Source organism: Canis aureus, chromosome 8 (genome assembly GCF_053574225.1).
Source record: "Canis aureus isolate CA01 chromosome 8, VMU_Caureus_v.1.0, whole genome shotgun sequence".
Lineage (NCBI taxonomy): Eukaryota > Metazoa > Chordata > Mammalia > Carnivora > Canidae > Canis > Canis aureus.
In genome coordinates this window covers 8,733,508-8,755,236 of record NC_135618.1, presented here as the reverse complement: position 1 = coordinate 8,755,236, position 21,729 = coordinate 8,733,508, and the positions used below count along the sequence as shown (strand labels likewise).

Genomic DNA, 21,729 nt, shown 5'->3' with positions numbered 1-21,729 from the left:
CTGGGTGGCTCAGCGGTTTAGCATCTGTCTTTGGCTCAGGGCGTGATCCCAGAGTCCCGGGATCGAGTCCCACATTGGGCTCCCTGCATGGAGCCTGCTTCTCCCTCTGCCTGTGTCTCTGCCTCTCTCTGTGTCTTTCATGAATAAATATTTTTTTAATAAAAGAAAATTCAAATATCAATCTGCTATTGTTGTTATAGTAATTCTACAAACATCTACAAATATTATTTATCTCTTATTTCTTTACAAGCCAACAACATTCAGTTGAATATGGTCTTACTCTTTAAATCTAAAGTTATTCACTACAAGTAGGTACAACCACCTAATTGTGTCATTAGGTCATCTAAGATATTTTTCCCATTTGAAAATCCATATTTGTTTCTAATATTAGAGTTAAGGGGCATCTGTGTGGCTCAGTCAATTAAGCGTCTGATTCTTGATTTCGGCTCAGGTCATGATCTCAAGGTCATAAGATCAAGCCCTCCAAGGGGCTCCATGCTCAGCGGGGAGTCTGCTGGAGATTCTCTCTCTCCCTCAGTCCCTCCCCCCCCCCCCCAGCGTGTACCCATGCACTCTCTATAAATAAAAAACAATATTAGACTTAAGGAATATTTTTTTCAATTATGTATATAGTTAAATGTTTATTTCAGTATAATAAACATGCTGTTACTTTGAGCCCAACAAGCCTAGGAACCACTTGTGTAAAGGAAAATGTATGGGCTTTCAGGCCAGACAAACCTAAGGTCAAACACCTCCCTTTAGACTGCATGACTTGAATAATTTACTTTTGCTCTGAGCGCCAGTTGCCCCATCAATAGACCGTAGTCATTTCTGGGGCTTTGGGTAGGAACTGTGGTTTCAGAGAAGATGGTGTGGGTTAAGTGGTAAGGGTAGATATTCAACAACAGTTCCCTTCCTCTTAGTTCAAGATACCTTTCCCTTTCCCCACTCACCTCCACATAAAGACAGGAAAATTAAGAGAGGAAGGGGGAAGTATAAAGAAAACAGAAGAATGGGAGTAACAGAAATCATGACCAGCACCTAACACCTAACCACACCCGGAGCTGGGGTTTCTAAGATGAGCAAAGAAGGACAGTTCTTTTTTCTTTTTTCCTTTTTTTTTTTTTTTTTTTTTAAGATTTGATCTATTCATGAGAGACACAGAGAGAAGCAGAGTATCAAATGTGAGAAGCTGCAAGAGGTTAAGATCCTGGCCCTGAATCGTGAAGGATACAGTGTTAATGCCAATCACAGAAACTGCTACTATTATTAGTGTCCTATGTGGATATGTGAATTGTTTCAAAAATAGATACAGATTTATCATTTCCTCAACCCTGTTACTGTGTATCCCTTTAAGGCCACATAAAGTTAACACTGCAATTTAAGAATCTGTGACTTTTACAGATGGAGGATCTACAGGACCATCCTGGATTTTATCCATTGAAGAAAAAATGAGGGGTGCCTGGCTGGCTCAGTCAGTAGAGCAAGGACTTGATCTCATGGGTCATGAGTTCAAGCCGCATGCTGGGGAGAGAGTTTACTTAATAAAATATTAATAAAAATAATAGTAGTGGAAGGAGGAGGAGGAGGAGGGGAAGAGAGAAGAGGAAGAGAAGGAAAAGAAGAATTGAAACTGTTCCTATATATGTGCTTGAACTCCAGGGAGATTTTTTTTTTTTTTAAGATTTTATTTATTTATTCATGAGAGATACACAGAGAGAGAGAGAGGCAGAGGAAGAAGCAGGCTCCATGCAGGGAGCCCGATGTGGGACTCGATCCCAGGACTCCAGGCTCACGCCCTGGGCCGAAGGCAGGCGCTAAACCACTGAGCCACCCAGGGATCCCCAGATTTTTTTTTTTTAATAGAATAGCAAAAAGTTTCTAAATGCTTGAGTTCTTAATCCTCTTAACCACAATTTATGGATGGCCATAAGTTTCTAAAAACAAATATTCTATTACTGATAAGGTCTAAGTCCCTTCTTACCTTTCACGTATCTATAGTAACCACAAGACCTCCTTGCTGTTAATCATGCCCAAGCTTCAACTTCCTAGTCTGCCTTTTAAGCATCAAAACCTCAGAATACTCTGTGCACCCAAAACAGCAGGGCTGGGGGTTTTGGTTTTGTTTTGTTTTAGGGCTGGGGTTCCTAAGATGTGCGAGGAAGGCCAGTTTTTTGTTTTTTGTTTTTAAGATCTGATCTATTCATGAGACACACACACAGAGAGAGGCAGAGACACAGGCAGAGGGAGAAGCAGGCTCCCTGCGGGGACCCCAATGCGGGACTCGATCCCAGGACCCCGGGATCATGCCCTAAGCCAAAGGCAGATGCTCAACCACTGAGCCACCCAGGCGTCCCAGGCCAGTTCTTTTAGATCCCAATCCAGAGAAGCAGTGACAGTCATCCCACCTTGGTTGTCTTCCTCTGTTGTCTAACTCAGCAAGAAACTAGCCCAACAGTATTTATTCACTTCTATTTTAATAAGTAGTTTGAAGGAACAACTTTAGTCACCTCAGGTGATGGGCATTTCTCATAAGGAGACACGGGGAAGCAAAGAACACACAGGAAACCTTTCAAAAGACACACAGACTTCTTAGAAGTTATTTAAAACTTGACTCATCACCATTAAAGACACAATATCAGCTCTCCTGGCAAGAAGGACCCTCTGAACCTTTCTTATGTCGCATCTTTGCTTCTGCTACACCTGCTGTAGAGAACAGATATATAGTAGCTTAAAAGTGAAAGGGGAGGGGGCCTCTAGGGAGCTCAGTCAGCTAAGCATCAGACTTTTTTAAAAGACTTTATGATTATTATGTATTTGACAGACTGAGAGTGCAAGACAGCACAGGCAGGTGCAGTGGCAGACAGAGGAGAGGGAGCCCAATGCTCATCTTGATCCCAGCACCACCCCCCCAATCATGACCCAAGCCAAAGGCAGATGCTTAACCGACCCAGTGAACCAGGCGCCCCAAGCATTAGACTCTTGATCTCAACTCAGGTCTTGATCTCATAGTTGTGAGTCCAAGCCCTACATTGGGCTCTATGCCCAGCATAGAATCTACTTTAAAAAAAATTTTTTTTTAATAAATAGTAATTCTATGATTTGGGGGCACCTGTGTGGCTCAGTCAGTTAAGCGTCGAACTCTTGATTTCCGCCTAGGTCATGATCTCAGGGTTGTGAGATCGAGCCCTGCACTGTGCGTGGAGCCTGCTTAAGATCCTCTCTTCCAGAGCACCTGGGTGGCTCAGTGGTTGGGCATCTGCCTCTGGCTCAGGGCGTGACCCCGGGGTCCTGGGATCGAGTCCCACATCAGGCTCCCTACAAGAAGCCTGCTTCTCCTTCAGCCTGTGTCTCTGCCTCTCTCTCTGTGTCTCTCATGAATAAAATCTTAAAAATAAAAATAAAAATAGGGATCCCTGGGTGGCGCAGCAGTTTGGCGCCTGCCTTTGGCCCGGGGCGTGATCCTGGAGACCCGGGATCAAATCCCACGTCGGGCTCCCGGTGCATGGAGCCTGGTTCTCCCTCTGCCTGTGTCTCTGCCTCTCTCTCTCTCTGTGTGTGACTATCATAAATAAATTAATTAATTAAAAAAAATAAAATAAAAATAAAAATAAAGATCCTCTCTTCCCCTCCCCTGACCACACAGGTATACACATATGTGCTCTCCCAAAAAAAAAAAAAAAAAAAAAAAAAAAGTGAAAGGAGATGTTTATAACTCAGAGATGTGCATGTACTTTCACACATACAGACTTAAAAAATTCATACCGTATTTTTCTGGAAGGATGGTCAAGAAAGTGACCACAACAGACGCTTCTGAAGAAAGGTTAAGGAATGGTGGTTCAGAGTGACCCACTTTTTTTTTCCTAATTTTTTATCATGTGCATCTATTATTTTTCAATTAAATTAAAAATCAGTTTTATTTTAAGATTTTTTTAAAGTAATCTCTACACCCAGTTTGGGGCTCAAGCCCACAACCATGACATGAGAAGTTGCAGGCTCCACTGGTTGAGGCAGCCAGGGATCTCTAAAAAGTGGTTTTAAATAATATCATTTACTATGTAGCTGCACCATGGACTTCTGCTTTACAGAGAATAATTTCTGCTAGTAGATTCAGTCTACTAGAATGAAACAAAAGAGACCACTTTCCTTTGGTCAAACCTTATGGATACTCTTAACTGAGAGCCAACAGGTGGATGGGAAGAGGATGACCTGAGAGGTAGGGTGTAATTAATAACACTAAGAGGAAGTCAAGAGACTAGATATGTTGTATTAGTTATCAGTTCGTATGATCTATTCCTATCAGTTATCCAAACAGTTTTGAGGCAAATACAAAAGAAGTCTGGGGGGTGCCTGGGTGGCTCAGCAGTTGAGCATCTACCTTTGGCTCAGGGTGTGATCCCAGGGTCCTGAAATCGAGTCCCACATTGGGCTCCCTGCAGGAGTCCGCCTCTCCCTCTGCCTGTGTCTCTGCCTCTCTCTCTGGCTGTGTCTCTCATGAATAAATAAATAAAAATTAAAAAAAAAAGAACTTGTGTGATACCACCATCCCAAATTTCCAAGCAACATATTTGGTGTCACAAAAGCAGAAAATACACCCTGACGTCTAAAATTTTATTTCAAGTTTATATTACTGCACCTTACTGAATCATATACATGGAATCCTGTTTTCCAAAACTGAGTTCAAAACACTTTTTTATTTATTTGAGAGGTGGCACTATTAGTGTTTCTGTCTTGTGCTCTCTGTCCAGAATTTCTTTAACGAGAAGGAAATGATCTCTAAATGATCATTTAAATAGACCAGTGTCCCTACAATTTCAAGGATTTCTGTAGTCCAACCACTTGCAAAGCAGACAGAACATTTGCTGTTCTGTTTAGCATTTTAGAAGTGTAAAAAATAAAAAAAAATAATAAAATTTTAAAAGCCTCTGTTTGGCGTCTTATTTTTAGCTTCATTACTGTACTTTGCTATGTAGCTAGAGTTTTGCATTTAAGGAATCCAAAATTATATGCTAGGTATACACACTGAGTAGGAAACGTATACATAACTCAATACTCTGGGGACCCTGCCATAACTTTTATAGCCAGATTCCATCTCACCTTTCTTTGATCTCTGCCTACCTTATCCCCATCTGTATATTTGGTATCTTCATTCTCCACCTTGTATTATCAGCACACGTCTGTTTGTCCTAGTTGGCCTTGTTACCACCACACCTATACATTGTTACCTCCAGGAGATGGGCATTTAGTAACCTTTGTGTGTATTTTAATACCTTGTACATAAAGATGACACTCCTATTTTTAATTGAGTACACACGCTGTGGAGAAACATTCAAGCTGAAAAGTACTTTGGATCTCATTTAACCCAGTGGTTCCCAAATACCTATCTACCAATAACAGATGGCAGGCCAGCTGCCCAGGGATACCAGCAACTCAAAAAAAAAAAAAAAAAAAAATCACAATATTTAGGCCCTAGCCCAAATCCATAGAGGTGGTTCTTTTAAAAGGGTGCCAAGTGATTCTGGGATGCAACCAGGTTTGGGAACCACTGCTCTAGTCTACCCAGCCCATATTACATATGAAGAAACTGAAGCCCAATGAGATGAAAGACTTCTCCAAAGTTGAATAGCAAAGTGAACAGAACAGCAAAAAGGTCAGCAGAAGACGATGAAAGTGGTGCCTGAGTTGTTCAGAATGAAATAAAAGATAAGCATTAACTAGATTATCATCATAGAGAACCTTTCTACCACTAAATACAAAAACTGATGAATAGCTTTTTTATTTAAAAAAATGTAATTTTTTTAAGTATGTACTTTAGAATATTGGCCTAATGAGTACACTGTAGAGGGAAAGGGGTGGGGGAAGTGTTGCACAGTCAAATAAATGTAGAGAAGGAAAAACATCAAGCTTTTTAAATTTTTAGTGGACTTCTTAGAGCCTTTAACGTGTAATTATGATTATACATGTCCCAAAGTTATCTGACAACTGAAGGCATTTTCTATATTACTTCAAGAGATTAATATTTGTTGGAACACATTTTTAGAAAATTCTAGTTTAACCAGATACTAGATAAGTTTCTTATCTTTGAACTGAACTCAACTGGAGGAAGGGGCTATGTATTTTTCACCTTTATGTTCCCAAAGTCAAGCACAATACTGGACTCATAGTAAGTGCTCAGGTAAGTAGACTCCTTCTGCAAAAATTGGTTAAAAGTTGTCAGGCATGGGTTGTTTAGTTGATAGGTAAACAGGTTAAAAAGTTGGAATACAATAAAGCCCCACACAACTTCAGAATTATAAAAAACATTTGATAAATACCTGGTATTGATATATACGTTTACATAAATTATTTCACTTATACTTTGCAGTCTTTTATGGTGGCTACTATCAACCCTATTTTACAGATAAGAAAAAGAGCAGCCAGTAAGTTACCCAAAGTCTCACAGATAATAAGTGGCACCCTCAAACACTGAGCTATATTGTTAGTCAATGCTTCTAGACAGAAACTTTAAGAGTATAGACACAAAGGATGACAACCTCACAGAGGGTTGTCCAGATAAAAGTATATATATATGCTTGTATTTTCATCCTGTTAACAAAGCTTCTAGGTCCTTTTTTCTTAAAATGCAAGAAATATGTAAAAAAGAACCCTACTTTGTAAGAGCTCAGAGAATAGTCCAACAAATGCCCAATGTACTCAATCTGGCTGGTATTGGTCATTGACTCAAGAATGAGTCAATGACCTATCCATCTCACGGATAGGATGGAGGAGTCAAGAATGACCTATCCATCTCATAGGCAGGAGGACAAGAATATAGCTCCAAAAAGGCAAAGATTATGATCTGCTTGTGCTCATTTAAGTATCTCAAGATTTGGAGCAGTGACTGGTAAAGTCAATAAGCAAAAAGTCTTGGGTGGCCCAGTGGCTCAGCAGTTTAGCGCCGCCTTCAGCCCAGAGTCTGATCCTGGAGACCCGGGATCGAGTACCACATCGGGCTCCCTGTGTGGACCCTGCTTCTCCCTCTGCCTGTGTCTCTGCCTCTCTCTTTGTATGTCTCTCATTAATAAATAAATAAAATCTTTTAAAAAAAAAAAGTCTTCTAATGAGATTGAACAGGCCTAATATGTAAGTCTTCCATTTTAAAACTATTATAATTAATTTCTTGCTATAAATTCATAACATGTACAAATGATAAAAAATATACATTTTTACATGATAAACACCTCTCATTAAAGAGCATCAATCTTTTCCCATACTTGGTTCTCTATTTACACAGCAGGAAGAAGTCTCTCCCCAACAGTTTCCTTTGAAGAATTAAAATTCTTGCTAGCATTCCAATGTAGGAAGGAGTCCATCTAGCTCTGCCAAGTGTATGGCTAGCAGGATTTATCTGGGATAAAGGGTCCCCAAATAGTTCTAGCCATATATTCATAGAGCCATATTCTATATGGCTATAGAGCTGTATAGATAACAGAAACAGAACACAGAAGGGGCTTTTCAAAATGGGCTAGATTCTATCCCAGGAAGAATCCTGAAACCATTCCAAAAGGTAAAAATTTACCTATTTTCCATGTGGATTCTATTAGTTCAAGCAGTAAAAATTTTAACTAAACTTTTGATTGGAGTGGAGGAGGGAGGAGACACTGGGAATCAAACCTCATCTGCTTAAGCCTTAAAGATACAACTATCAATTTACAAGACATACAATGACGGGATGATAAGCTACACAACAGGGATGCAATTAGCAAAATACACATAGAAAAACTATACAGAATAAATTATCTGGCTTCTTCAACAAATACATTGGAAAGGGGAAAAAAAACAGACATTAAAAACGACTCAAAAGACATTTAAAAGCAGCCAAAATCAGATTATGGTGTTTAGGAAAGCACATTTGGGGGCTAAAACTTTTTTTTTTTTTTTTTTTTTTTAAGGTTTAATTATAGTAAGTCAGGATAGTGGTGACTTATGGGAGACAGATGGAAAGAGATATTTTGAAGGTTCTGGGTTGGCTGACAAGGACTATCTTCTGACATGAGTGTGGTTACAAGGATGTTCAATGTATCCATGAAATTGTACTTTTGTTTTATGTGCCTTGTCTTTTGCTCTATATTTAATTTAAAAGTTTTTAAATGGGGATTTAAAAATTATTGACAAGCATTGATTATTGTTGAAGCTAGGCGCCTGGGAGGTATCACACTATTTTCTTTTGCATGTATTTAAGTTTTCCACAACAAAAAGTTAAAAAATGAAAAAGAAAAAAATGTGCTGCATACTAACTACTAGTACCTGCCTAGAGCAGCTCTCAATCTTACGGAAAGGATAGGCAGGAAATGAACAGTTATCATTCAGTCTAAGACTTAGGAAGCTCAGAGGAGAGGTAGGGAACCTTGTGAGGGTGCAGATGGGGGGAAGCTCTGGGTTGTTGATTCCTGAGTGTGATTAAAAGTTCTTTAATTAAACAAGGAGGCTCTTAGCCTGACGTGGTTCTAATACCTCAGCAGCCTTACATAAGCAAACCAAAATCTAAACTGAAAAAATGCCTCAGGGTTAAGAATACAAAAATCTACAGATAAACAATCGCAAACAGTGAACTAGGCTTTCCTAAAAAAGGCAAATAAAAATTTGCTTTGCTTTGTTTCCACATCTCCTCTATAAAACCTTGCCTCTAGCTCCTGTCTGTGGAACACTCCTAATCACTTCTGGTTTGACACTACTCAATTCCAATCGATTCTGCTCAAATAAACTCAAGATTTTTAACATGCCTCAGTTTATCTTTTAACACAGTTAACAGAGAGAAAGAAGGGGAAAGACTCTCAGGTACAGGGAAGAACAATGCATAAATATGGGGGGGTGGGGGTGGCAGGTGTTAGGCAGGGGGGCACCTGGCTGGCTTAGTTGGTAAAGCATGCAACTCTTGATCTCAGGGTTGTGAGTTCAAACCCCATGTTGGGTGTAAAGCTTACTTTAAAAATATATGTGCTTTAAAAAGTCATAGGGAACTGAAAATAGTTGCATAGTCTGGACATGCCATGGAAGATAGCTACGATGCTGCTAATTAACGAAGTCTTCAGGGGATCCCTGGGTGGCTCAGCGGTTTAGCACCTGCCTTCAGCCCAGGGCCTGATCCTGGGGTCCTGGGATCGAGTCCCACGTCGGGCTCCCTGCATGGAGCCTGCTTCTCCCTCTGCCTGTGTCTCTGCCTCTCTCTCTCTCTCTCTCTCTCTCTCATCATGAATAAATAAGTAAAATCGAAAGAAGAAAGAAAGAAAAGAAAGAAAGAAAGAAAGAAAGAAAGAAAGAAAAGAAAGAAAAGAAAGAAAGAAAGAAAAGAAAGAAAGAAAGAAAAGAAAGAAAAGAAAGAAAAGAAAGAAAAGAAAGAAAGGTCTTCAGAATACTTGTCATGCCCATAAACCTCGCATTTGCCAGCAGAGAAGTAGGGAGAGAGAGACAGGCTGAAATGGAAGGTGAAGGACAGACTTGTTTTTGGTTTACCAAAGTCTAAAGCTACTGCTTTCACCTGGACAGCATGAATGATTCTACAGTTGTCCATGGAACCTGACTACCCAGCTGCAGAGACTGTCCTGAGCTTCTTCACCTCCCTGTATATCCTAATATAAACAAATATATACATAAAAACTGCCTAAGGTAATCTGAATGGCTCCATCTCCTGCCATCTGAGAGACCCTTTCATGTCCACTCAGGATGGGAGTGGTGGGAGTGAAGGCAAAGGACCAGCCTTCACCTCTGAAGGAGCAGGCTAGGAGAGTGGTTGCCTAGTCTAGATTCGATGTAATGTCCACTCTCTCTCCCTACTTCTCTTCTTGACTGATTAATGCCTCTCAGCCTTTGGTTTTGCTCCTTTGGGGTTCTTATTATTTATTCTTTTTAAAAAACATTTTATTTATTCATGAGAGACATACAGAGAGAGGCAGAGGCACAGGCAGAGGGAGAAGCAGGCTCCCTGCAGGGAGCCCAATGTGGTGCTCAATCCCAGGACCCCAGGATCATGACCTGAGCCAAAGGCAGATGCTCAACCACTGAGCCACCCAGGAGTCCCTCCTTTAGGGTTCTTTTGCCTCATCTCTGTGTTTTTGTTACCTATTTATTGTGCCCCATTCTGTCTCAAATTCAGACTCCCTGAAAGTGAGTCTCTATGCTGGCAAGTCTATATAGAACAGATGGGACAGGACCTGCGAATCTGTGAACTAGGGGCTCATCTCTGGTCCAGCCTGTAGGGCACATGGTACAAAGGCAGGTCAATGGTAGTTAAGGAGTCCTGTTGGAGAGTTTTGTGGGCATGACAGGTATTCTGAAGACTTCTTTAATTAGGGGCATGGTAACTATCTTCCAATAGTTGCATGTCCAGACTACGCAACTATTTTCAGTTCCCTATGACTTTTTAAAGCACATTTATTTTTTTAAGTAAGCTTTACACCCAACATGGGGTTTGAACTCACAACCTTAAGATCAAGAGTTGCATGCTCTACCAACTATATTTCCTCACAAGGAAGACTTCTTGGAGAAGTGACAGTTGAGACTGGAGAGTTGAATAGGAGATATCAGAAATGAGAACAGCATGGGGTACCTAGGTGCCTAAGTCAGTTAAACATCTGATTCTTGATCTCAGGGTCATGAGTTCAAAACCCATGTTGGACTCCACCCTAGGTGTTGAGTCTACTTAAAAAAGAGAGAAGGCAGCCCAGGTGGCTCAGTGGTTCAGCGCTGCCTTCGGCCCAGGGCCTGATCCTGGAGACCCGGGATCGAGTCCCATGTCAGGTTCCCTGCATGCAGCCTGCTTCTCCCTCTGCCTCTCTCTCTCTCTCTCTGCATAAATAAATAAATAAATAAATAAATAAATAAATAAATAAATAAAGAGAGAGAGAGAGAGAGAGAACAGCTGAGAAAGGCATCAAGAAATGAACAGTTAAGTATTCTGGAATAGAGAGGAAATGGTTAGGAGAGAAGCCTGGAGCCGTAGACACAGGACAGGACTCAATAGGGAGGAAGGAATAGGAGGCATTTAGCTGATGGAGGTTATTTGTAAGTGCTTTTGTCTGAATACTTGTGCTTCCCCTTCAAAATCAAATGTTGAATCCCCAAAGGGGACAGCATTAATCCTTTGCTTGAGGCCTTTGGAAGTTGCTTAAACTTTAAGGGTAGACCCTGTGAATGGGATTAGTTCCTTATCAGAGGTTCCAGAAAGATGACTAGCCCCTCCCCACCATGTGGGGACATAGCAAGAAAGTGCCAGCAATGAACCAGGAAGGGGGCCCTCACCAGGTGTCATGCACCAGCCTCTAGAACTGTAAGCAATCAATTTGTGTTGTTTAAAAGTTACCCAGACAAGGGACGCCTGGGTGGCTGAGTGTCTGCCTTTGGCCCAGGGCATGGTTCCGGGATCCTAGATCAAGCCCCGCACCAGGCTCCTTACAGGGAGCCTGCTTCTACCTCTGCCTGCCTCTCTCTCTCTCTCTCTCTCTCTCATGAGTAAATAAATAAATAAAATCTTAAAAAAAAAAAAGCTACCCAATGATATGGTTATTGTAGCCAACAAGGAATAAGAAAGGAAGTAACTGGGAGCCCTGAACGTTTCTAATAGGTAAAATTAGGCCATTAAAATATTAAAATAGAAGGTGGGCAGGATCAGAAAAATCATATTCAGGGTGCCTCTTTAGACTCAGCATTGTAATAATCCAGCAGTAACAACTGTCAATGCCTTCTAGGCAAAGACCACCAAGATTTCTCACCTCCAGCTTGTTCCTTGCATCAAAGGAGACAGCATGCCATGGGGAACCATAGAAGGGTCTCAATAAGAGGCTAGAAAGGATTTGGGTTCATTTTAGGGAATTTGGGAGCAGGTGCAAGGAAATACAGGTTTGTTCTGCATAGGGTGCCATCAGGAGGTGGGACAATTTTAGGACTATCTTAGTAAACCTATCTCTAAGGTGGGAGAAGTTATTAAAACTAAAGCTATGATTACTAAAGGAGCAGCAATCATTTGTATTAGTCATGTGGTACGGGATGGGGCAGGGGGACATCTGGTCATTTTTGTGGTTTGAACAATGTTCAAGTTTTGGTTTCTGTCTGGACAGGATTACAGAGTAGTTTTGTTTGTTTGTTTGTTTGTTTGTTTGTTTTTTAAGTTTTTAAGGGCAGCCCGGGTGGCTCAGCGGTTGAGCACCGCCTTCAGCCCAGGGCGGGATCCTGGAGACCCAGGATTGAGTCCCACATCGGGCTTCCTGCATGGAGCCTGCTTCTCCCTCTGCTTGTGTCTCTGCCTCTCTCTGTGTGTCTCTCATGAATAAATAAATAAAATCTTCTAAAAATATTTTATTTAAGTTTTACTTAAGTAATCTCTACACCCAATGTGGGGCTCAAACTCACAACCCTGAGATCAAGAGTTGCATGCTCTTCCAACTGAGCCAGACAGGTGCTCCCAGAGTAGTCTTATTTCTGACTTGACCCATCAGTTACAGAAGAGTCTTAACCAATTTTGATGTTCTGTGAAATCATTTATGCCCAAAAGGAGAATGCCAAGGCCTACCTGTGACTGTCAAGCCAGCTCCCAGATGGCAGGGGCTGCTTTTCACATTCTTACACTCTATTTAGTTCTATTGGGCTTGCTTCATAGTCTTCACAACTCAATGGTAAAACTCACGCTGGATCCCCAAATTCCTTTATTTTATGTATTTGTTGTTGTTCCTAGGAAGGACCATATGCCAGTCAGTGAACATCATTTTGCTCTAGTCTTCCTGGATTTCCCATTTGTGAAACAGAAAGACACAGTTCCATTTGCCAGTTATCTGCATTGCTAGGAAATGATAAAGTCTGCAGTGCAGTTTATATTCTCCAGAAGTGCCACATAAATACAGAATATTGACTTTCACAAGAGCTCAGCACTGATGCCAGCAACTTGAAAAAAAAAAAAAAAGGAAGCAGTTTCTGGGAAGCTTTACAAGGCAGCTCCCCATACACAAATTCAGCTAGGAAGCAATTCTGCTTCTAAACAGAACCTCCAACTTCATAATTTCTGGAATTCTTAGAGACACAAGAATTGCATACAAACAAATCTTAGCTTCCCAGTGTCCTACTTCACCCTCTTTTGCCCCACCTCCTTCAAGGTATGAGTGATGCCCCTCACTCCTACCTCCATCAAAAGCTAGTCTTTCTTCACACTGCAGTAGGAAAAGTTAACATCTACATAAGATATTACCAGTACTAAAGCTGCATACTAAAGCTATAGGATTTAATATGAAGATTCTTTTATTTGGGACGCCTGGGTGGCTCAGCAGTTGAGCATCTGCCTTTGGCTCAGGGCATGATCCTGGATTCCTGGGATCGAGTCCCACAGTGAGCTCCTTGCATGGAGCCTGCTCCTCCCTCTGCCTGTGTCTCTGTCTCTCATGAATAAATAAAATCTTAAAAAAAAAAAAAAGATTCTTTTATTCAATGACTATTTGAGTTCCAATTATGTTTTAGGTACAGCTCTAGGCCCTTTGGGACTATATTCGTAAACAAAAAGACAAACTCCTTGCCTTTGCAGAGCTTATATTCTACTACATGGGAGAGGAAAAAGACAAATAATTTAAATATGCATAGGATGTTAGTAGGCTACGGAGGAAAATTAAGTGAAGAGGGTAATTTTAAGTGGGATGATCAGTACAAGCCTCACTGAGGTGGTGACATTTGAGTAGACTTGAAGAAGGAACAATGTTCTGCAGGAAGGGGTTCTGGTAAAGACAACAGCCCTAAGGCTCCAGAGTTCAAGGAATAAGCTAGGAGGCCAGACTGGCTGGAGAAAGAATAATGATGTTAGAGAGGTAACAGGGCGTGTAGCTCATCATAAGATTTTGGCTTTTACCGTCAGTGAGATGGCAAGCTATCAGAGAGTTTCGATCAGATAGAGGAAATACAGGATATGTTTCACTGGAGACAGCAACTTTGGAGATTTGCTAGAAAAGAGAAATAGGGTAACAGCAGGAAATGGGCAGGTGAAAAGGGAAGGTTTGTTGAGAGAAGTAACAGCATAATTGTTATTTATAAAATGTTGTATATAAAGCTTGAAACTAAAATCACAATTCTCAAAATTAAAATCTGATCTTCCCAAGAACACTGCTTTGTTAGACTGCTTTATGTACTGAGAAAGAAAAGACTATATTTGTTTGACCCGTTCATTCAATGAACTATTTGGTATTTTATAGAAAGAGACAGATCGACAGGTAGAAATATAGATACATATGAACAAATGCAACGAACTCAAAGGAAATAATTTCTGAAATCTATAAAGAAACTGAGCTTTCAGTTCCTGGGCATGTAAAGTATGTAACTACAAAATTGATTTCCTTAAAAGCGTGTTTGAATTACCTTTTTCTACAATCTTTCCACACAATAAAGAAAACATGTCATGCCACAAACTACTGCCAAACAATCACAGTGGTCAAATACTCAAAATGCCCCTTCAACAAATTTTATGACCAAAGCTCAAGAGTTTAACGACCAACTCCTTTAGATAACCTGAATATTTTAAAAGATAGTATTAAACGTTTTGTAAAAGTGTCCCTGCATTTATAGAAGTTAACTGCTCTTTTAAGCAAGATTTACTTTTTTCTTTTTACTGCTCATTTAGCTGTTTAGAAAAAAAATATCAGCTCAAAGAGATTTCTGCATAATTGGCCATCTGTTTCAAGGTAATGATCACAGACTGCACCCTGAAAGTGATTCACAGCTTAGATTCATAGTTTCCTTAGCTTCCTCCTTCAGGGACCTTGAAATACGTGAAATCCAAATTAGAATCACCACAGTATTTTTTCTTTTTTTTTCTTTCTTTCTTTTTTTTTTTTTAACCACAGTATTTTTTTGAGGCAATATTTCTGTGGTGGGGTCTGAGGCTTTCATTGAAAAGACCCTGTTTAAAAAAAAAAAAAGTTTTTCTGGGTTTGTATTTGAAGTTTGAATGCAGTTACCAAGAACCTCTTAGCTGCTATGTAATGGCCATGGAACCAGGAACCCTGTATTCAAATCCTGTCTCTGCCCAATTCCAGCTCAGTGACCCTGAGCAAGCTGCTTAACTTCTCAGAGCCTCACTTAGCTTTATAAAATGAAAAGAACCCTTACCTCAGTGCTCCGGTGAGGCTGGAACACCGCGCTAGATGGACTGACTTACATGCCCAGCACAGCCATGGGCACATTATGAGCTCCCACTAAATCTGCCACACCTGAAATCAGGTCAGGCCAAGTCCTTCCCTCCCCCTCCCCTTAGTAAAGGAAGTTCAACTCTTCATGCAGAGCTATTTATAACCTTTATAGCCACCTCTCTATAAAAAAAAAAGGCAGGGCTTCTGAGCTAACGATCTATTGAACCTATTAAGGGAGAGGATGGGATTTTTCTTTTGCTTCCACTGACAGCTCACAATTCCCTTTGCTGGGCGAGTGAGACTAGAAATGGGATCTCACCACAGTGCATTTTAATAAGTTACTTGTTTCAAAATTAACTACTGAGATACTCAGGACATACTCTACTATGATGACCAATACTTTATCCTGGATATACTTAACTATTTTTTTAAAGATTTTATTTATTTATTCATGAGAGACACAGAGGCAGAGACACAGGCAGAGAGAGAAGCAGGCTCCCTGCGGGGAGCCCGATTCGAGACTCGATCCCAGGACCCCGGGGATCACCACCTGAGCTAAAGGCAGCTGCTCAACCACTGAGCCACCCAGGAGTCCCAACTATTCTTAATCCAAAGAGAAAACTCACATTAATGTTGGGTATATGCATAAGTAAACAGATATATATGTTTGGAGTTATAAAAAATACATGAACCTTGATACAGCAGGATTATGTTATCTTGGAATTTCTATCTCCTAATTCAGTGTGTTGGAAACTGAAAACACTGACAATGGCTGCCAAAGGTATCACAGACACCCTGGAAAACTTGGGAAGCAATACAAAATAGAAGTTCATGGAATTTGGAGTCAGGGAAAGCAAAAAAATACATAAATAAATAAACAAATACACCTGGGTTTAAACCAGGCTCTGCTACTCACTATGTAATTTTGAAAAGTTTGTGAACCTCAAAGCCCATTTCCTCTCTGAAGCAGTGATATCAATAATATTTTTTCAGGAATTAAGTGGATTGAATAAAGTCCCACACGCCATGGCTTCAGAATGAGGAAAGCTATTAATGCAAAGCATCTAAATCTGGAGCCGTTGGTTACAGGAGAAACATTTCAAGTTGTCAGTTAAGTATGCTAACAAACTCCCTTAGCTTAGAAACCAGAAGATCCAAGTTTAAATAACATCCCAGATTTTTTCTTGCTAGTTATGTGACCTTGGCCAAGGCCCAATCCCTTTGTGCCTCAGCTCCTCACTTAACTGTTAGATATTAGTAATACAAGTTACAATTTGTGAGGCAGGACCATGTACCATGCAATCTGATAAGTTTATATATGAACTCCCGTCTTCACAACCCTTCAAGGTAGATGTTCTCGTCTGGGTTCGTTTTTGTTTTGTTTTGTTTTGTTTTGTTTGTTTCTTGAAGATTTGTATTTTCATGGAATGCCCACATCCAATATGGGTCTCGAACTCGCCACCCTGAAATCAAGAGTCACAGGCTCTACCAACTGAGCCAGCCAGGCACCCCCTTTCTTGTCCGTTTTATATTTGTCTGAAAATGAGGGAAGTTAAACTTGTTCAAGACCCCACAGCCAGTGGGTAGAACCTGGACTCCCATCCAGGCTTAGCGTCTCCAAATGCTTTCCTTAGGTCCCCAATGAACTACACGCCACCTGCCTCTCCTAGAGGAAAGGACGTTATTCCTGTGAAAGTGCTTTTTGAATCGAAACGCCCATATGAACGTGAATTATTGTTACTTCTCTAGGTCAATATAAATAATTCACAAAATGCGGTTGTGCTTTGCTCCTCAGTGCCTGGGAACCCTGAAAGAACAAAAGGTTACGCTTCAGGCTCTCGTTCATCTCCCCTTGGAATTTTGCCGTGACCTCAATTTTACTTGAACAGGCCTGAAAAACAACATTAAAGATCAGAAACCCAAAGGCAGCTCTGTGCCCTCCCCGCAGTCCAGGGCAGCATCTCCTGCTTTTCCTTGAAAGGTGGACGAAATATTTCCTCGGGCCAACTTCTCTTAGGCTGGCAGGTCGCGGGGGAAAGCGTAGATGGAGCAGCCCCATAAACAGCCACAAAACTAGCGCTTTCCAGACCGCACCGCGCAGGCACGCAGGCAGCCAATCTAATGAGAAGTTCAGCCCCTTTTGACAGGAAAGGGGGTAAAACTCAGAGCCGATTTTCCCCCTGAATGTTTTGTCAGCGAATCCCACGGTGCTAGCTCTACCTCTCTCCAGTCTTAGTCCTGCCCCCGCGGTGTAGACAACTTCCCGGGAACTCAACCAAAGGGATGCTGGAGCTCGGCGCGGACAAGCCACCTGCGGGGCTACGGACTCGGACTCCGCGATCCCGGCCTAAATCCCGGAGATGCTCGCCCCCCACCCCCCCACCCCCCCACCCCCCCACCCCCCCACCCCCCCGCTGAGGAGGGAGAGTAAAGTCCAGGAGAAGTGGCGGCTGCTACGAGCCCCGCCGGGTCCCCACTCCCGGGAGGCGCTCCGGCCCGGAAGGCACACGCGTGTGCAGGAGGAAGAAAGGCCGCCCCCGGCTCCCCGGAGGACAGGCCCAGGGAACGCGGCTCCCGGTCCCGGGCTCAGCCTTCCGCTCCCCCGAGGCCTCCCGCTCCCCCCGGGCGCCGTGGGCGGGCTCCGCGCGCCAGCACCCCTGCGCCTCGGCCCGTGGTAGCGCCGCCCGTGGGAGAGGAGGGGGGCGCGCCGGAGGGGAGGGGAGGAGGGGGGGAGGGGGGGAGCGGGCACGGAGGGGAGAGGAGGGGAGAGGAGGGAGGGGAAAGGAGGGGAGGGGAGGGGAGACAAGGGAGAGGGGGCCGGGAGGGGAGAGGAGGGAAGGGAAGGGGAGGGAGGGGAGGGGAGGGGGCGCGGGCACGAAGGGGCGCGCGTCGAAGCGAAGGGGAACGGAGGGGTGCGCATGGGGGGAGGGGGCGCGGGAATGGAGGGGCGCGAGCCGGAGGGGAGGGGAGGGGAGAGGAGGGGAGGCAGGGGAGGGAGGGGGAGAGGAGGGGAGGGAGAGAGAGAGAGGAGGGGAGGGGAGAGGAAAGGAGAGGGGGAGGGGGAGAGTAGGGGAGGGAGGGGAGAGGAAAGGAGAGGGGGAGGAGGAGAGTAGGTGAGGGAGGGGAGGGGAGGCAGGGGAGAGAGAGGAGGGGGAGGGGAGGGAGGGGGAGAGGAGGGAAGGAAGAGGAGGAGGGAGAGAGGAGGGGAGGGGAGAGGAAAGGAGAGGGGGAGGGGGAGAGTAGAGGAAGGAGGGGAGGGGAGGCAGGGGAGAGAGAGGAGGGGGAGGGGAGGGAGGGGGAGAGGAGGGAAGGAAGAGGAGAGGAGGGAGAGAGGAGGGGAGGGGAGAGGAAAGGAGAGGGGGAGGGGGAGAGTAGGGGAGGGAGGGGAGGCAGGGGAGAGAGAGGAGGGGAGGGGGCGCGGGGTGGGGGTGCTGGGAGGGGAGGAGAGAGGAGGGGAGGGAGAGGAAGGGAGGAGGGGAGAGGAGGGGGCCCCGGGAGGGGAAGGGAGAGGAGGGGAGAGAGAGGAGGGGAGGGAGGGGAGGGGGTGCGGGGAGGAGGCGCCGGGAGGGGAGAGGAGGGGAGGGGAGAGAAGTGGAGGGGGCGCGGGCACGGAGGGGAGAGCAGGGGAGTGGAGGGGAGGGAGGGAGGGAGGGGGCGCGGGCACGGAGGGGCGCGCGCCGGAGGGGCGGGGAGGGGCGGGAGGGGCGCGCGGGGCTGGGGCGGCGCACCTGGCGCTCACCTCGGCGGCGGCGATGTCGAACACGGCGGCGATCTTGGCGTAGAGCTCCTGGATGTTGGCGAAGTCCTCCACGCGGCCCGTGGGGCTGCCGTGGGCCAGCTGCGTGTGGAAGACCAGCCTGCGCGGGGCGGCCGGGGGCGCCGGGGGGGCGGGGGGGCCGAGGGGCCGCCGCCGCCGCCCGCGCCCACCGGCTCGACCTTCACGAGCCGGGCGGCCTCCTTGGGCTTATTGCCCCGCAGCCTCCGCCGCAGCCCCAGGGGCATCTCGCCGGGCCGAGGGGGCCACCTGCGCGCCCGCCGCCGCCTCTGCCGCTGCCGCCGCGGACTTTGCGCTGGGCCGGGGCTCGGGCAGGTGACAGCCGCCGCTCGGCCAATGGAGAGGTGCCCCCCCCCCCCCCCCCCGGGAGCGGCACCTGCAGCGCCGCGGCCACCTGCCTCCGGGAGCGCGGCGGGGCGGGAGGCTGGGCCCGTTCCAGCCTCCAGCTCCCGGGCTCCCCTCCCCACTTTTTTTTTTTTTTAATGGCCCGATTTCCGTCGGAGCCCTGAGATGCTGAAGCTGCCGAACCACACGTCTTCGAATCCAAGCACCCCGGCCCCTCCGGTGCTTTTCACGCGCCGAGGAAGGCGCCCCGGGGCCGGGCCCTGGGGACGGGATCCAAGGGGAGGCCCGGGACTCGGCCTCCCCGCGGAGCGCAGGGCCCCGTTGGAAGGGGAAGGGAAGGGGAAGGGGCTGGTGCGCGCTCAGGCCACAGCCAAACGCTCTAAGCCTCGGGGACCCTGCTTACTTCGTCCCTGGGCACTGTTGGCCCCCGGAGGCTCAGTGCTCTCCCCAAGTCCTGCGCGCCACCCGCGCCCACCTGGGCCCCTGCCGGGGACTCTCCTGCCCCTTAACCTACGGAGCAGATTGAAGCCCTTCTGTGCCAGGTGTCAGTTCCCCCCAATTCCCCGCCCCTCCGAGTAACTCCACTCCCCTCTGGTCTCCAAACTCCTAAGAAATCTCTTCCTTATATTTTTGACCCTTGCACTTGATCTCTGCGCCCTTCTGCGAACTTTTTTTTTTTTTTTTTTCCAATTCCAGTATAATTAACGTATAGTGTTATGTGTCAGGTACAACATGGTGATTGAACGACTCTTAGGATCTCTATTTCTAAGCTACTTGCTAAGTCCTGTCCTGCTCTCCATCCTGTGCCACTCACTGGTGGTCGGAAGCCCAAGTCCTTTCCACGGTTTCCAAGGCCTACCTTTGCAGTAGCCTGGAGCTAGCTACATCCTCACAACAAAGCAAAAATAATCTCGACTGCTAGGTTGCTTTTCCTCACTTTCCCCTTTGCTCTTAAGTCTGCCCGTGATCAGACTTTGCCCCCACACGCCACTGAAATTGCTTGTACTCTGATCACTTCTTAAACATCAGATATGATTAACTCTTTTCAATCTTTATCTTACTTGACCTTTTAGAGTATCTGACTGCACATTGACCATCTTATTCTTAAAACATGCCTCTGTTTTGACTTACCTCTCACGCTCCTTGCTAACTGCTACTTTCCAGGAACTGTTTGCTCTAAGGCTGTTATTTTTCTTGGCCATCTTTTTTTACTCTACGTGCTTTCCCTGAATGACCACATCTGTTCTCTTGGTTTCGTAGATATTGTTGACCTCCAAATTTATATCTGCAGCTCAGTCTACCACAAAGGGAAGCAGGAGCCTCAAAGTGGGATTTTACAAACTCATCCTTTAACTCAAAGCATCTTTTTTTTTAACTCTTGATTTCAGAAATAGGATAATGTACTCAGTAACACAAACCAGACATCCTTGACTCATCACACCAAACTTTTTTTCCTTTTCCCCCATTCTCACATCAGTTCAGTTCTGAAAATCCATGTTTCTCAAATTAAGGTTAGCAGATGTCCTGAAGGAGAGAGGGGATCTATTAATTCTTTAGGTTAATTTTAATATTTTTGTTTTATGTTTTGTTCTATGGCTGAAAATTTAGTATAAACATATTCCAGTTCATGTGGGCTTTAGAAATTAATATAAACATAGTCTATTTCATACTCCCTGAAAATGGAATATTGCTACATGATCTCAGGACCTGAATTTGCCTCTGTGGTTTATGATTGCTATAGCAACAAATAATATTACTTTCTTTTATGCTGGGAAAAGAGTGGAGAAAACCTAGTGTGTAAGGATGCATTCCCATCAAGTGAAAACCAAATAACTTCGTAATATGTTGTATGAATAGAGAGCTCACGGAAGTTTGATTAAAGAAAAGTAGGAAGAGAAGTGAGTCACCATGGGATATATGGCCAGTCCATTCTCCATATCCAAGCACTGTGGGGGAAAACAAGAGGGTGTGATATTAAGAAAAGCTTCACAGAATGCTTTTAAGCCATTTCAAATAAAATATCAAGCAGAGCAAAAGTGTTGGATAGGAAGGTTGGGTTCTACAGCCTTTGAGTTCCCTTTAATTTCTAAATCCATCTTTGCCTAGAAAGAGGCCTACATTAACTTCACCTTCATGTAGAATCTCACTTAAGGAACCAGCTATATTAGCCAGAGTCCCAGGAGAAAACAGATGGTACACTCAAATTAAGAATATTTGGTGATGGTATGACAAAGGGACTGTGCAGGTGGTGGTCAAGATATACTCATGACACATAGTATTGTATCCCAGGACCATTTCTATCCCAAAGTCCAAAGTGGTGAGGAATGAAAAAGTTCCATAGACAAAAACATCTTGAGAGGACCTGTGACATTTGTTTGAAGGAAGCCTCTAAACAGAGGCAATCTAGAAGAAAAACAGCTGAGGAAATGAATAGCCTGACCCAGTATCCTTAGATCAGTGCTCCAGCCCTCCTTC

The 21,729-nt window shown here is 44.5% G+C and overlaps 1 protein-coding gene across 1 annotated transcript in view; it reads right to left on the bottom strand.

Moving 5' to 3' along the window:
- GIPC2 (GIPC PDZ domain containing family member 2) overlaps positions 1–19,151 on the bottom strand; it is an 85,212-nt gene extending 66,061 nt beyond the window's left edge. Inside the window, 2 exon segments of the mRNA XM_077905148.1 lie at positions 18,874–19,038; positions 19,041–19,151. Coding sequence (XP_077761274.1) covers positions 18,874–19,038; positions 19,041–19,136 — 261 coding nt within the window. The 5' untranslated portion in view covers positions 19,137–19,151.
- Between the last annotated feature and the right edge of the window lie 2,578 nt (positions 19,152–21,729).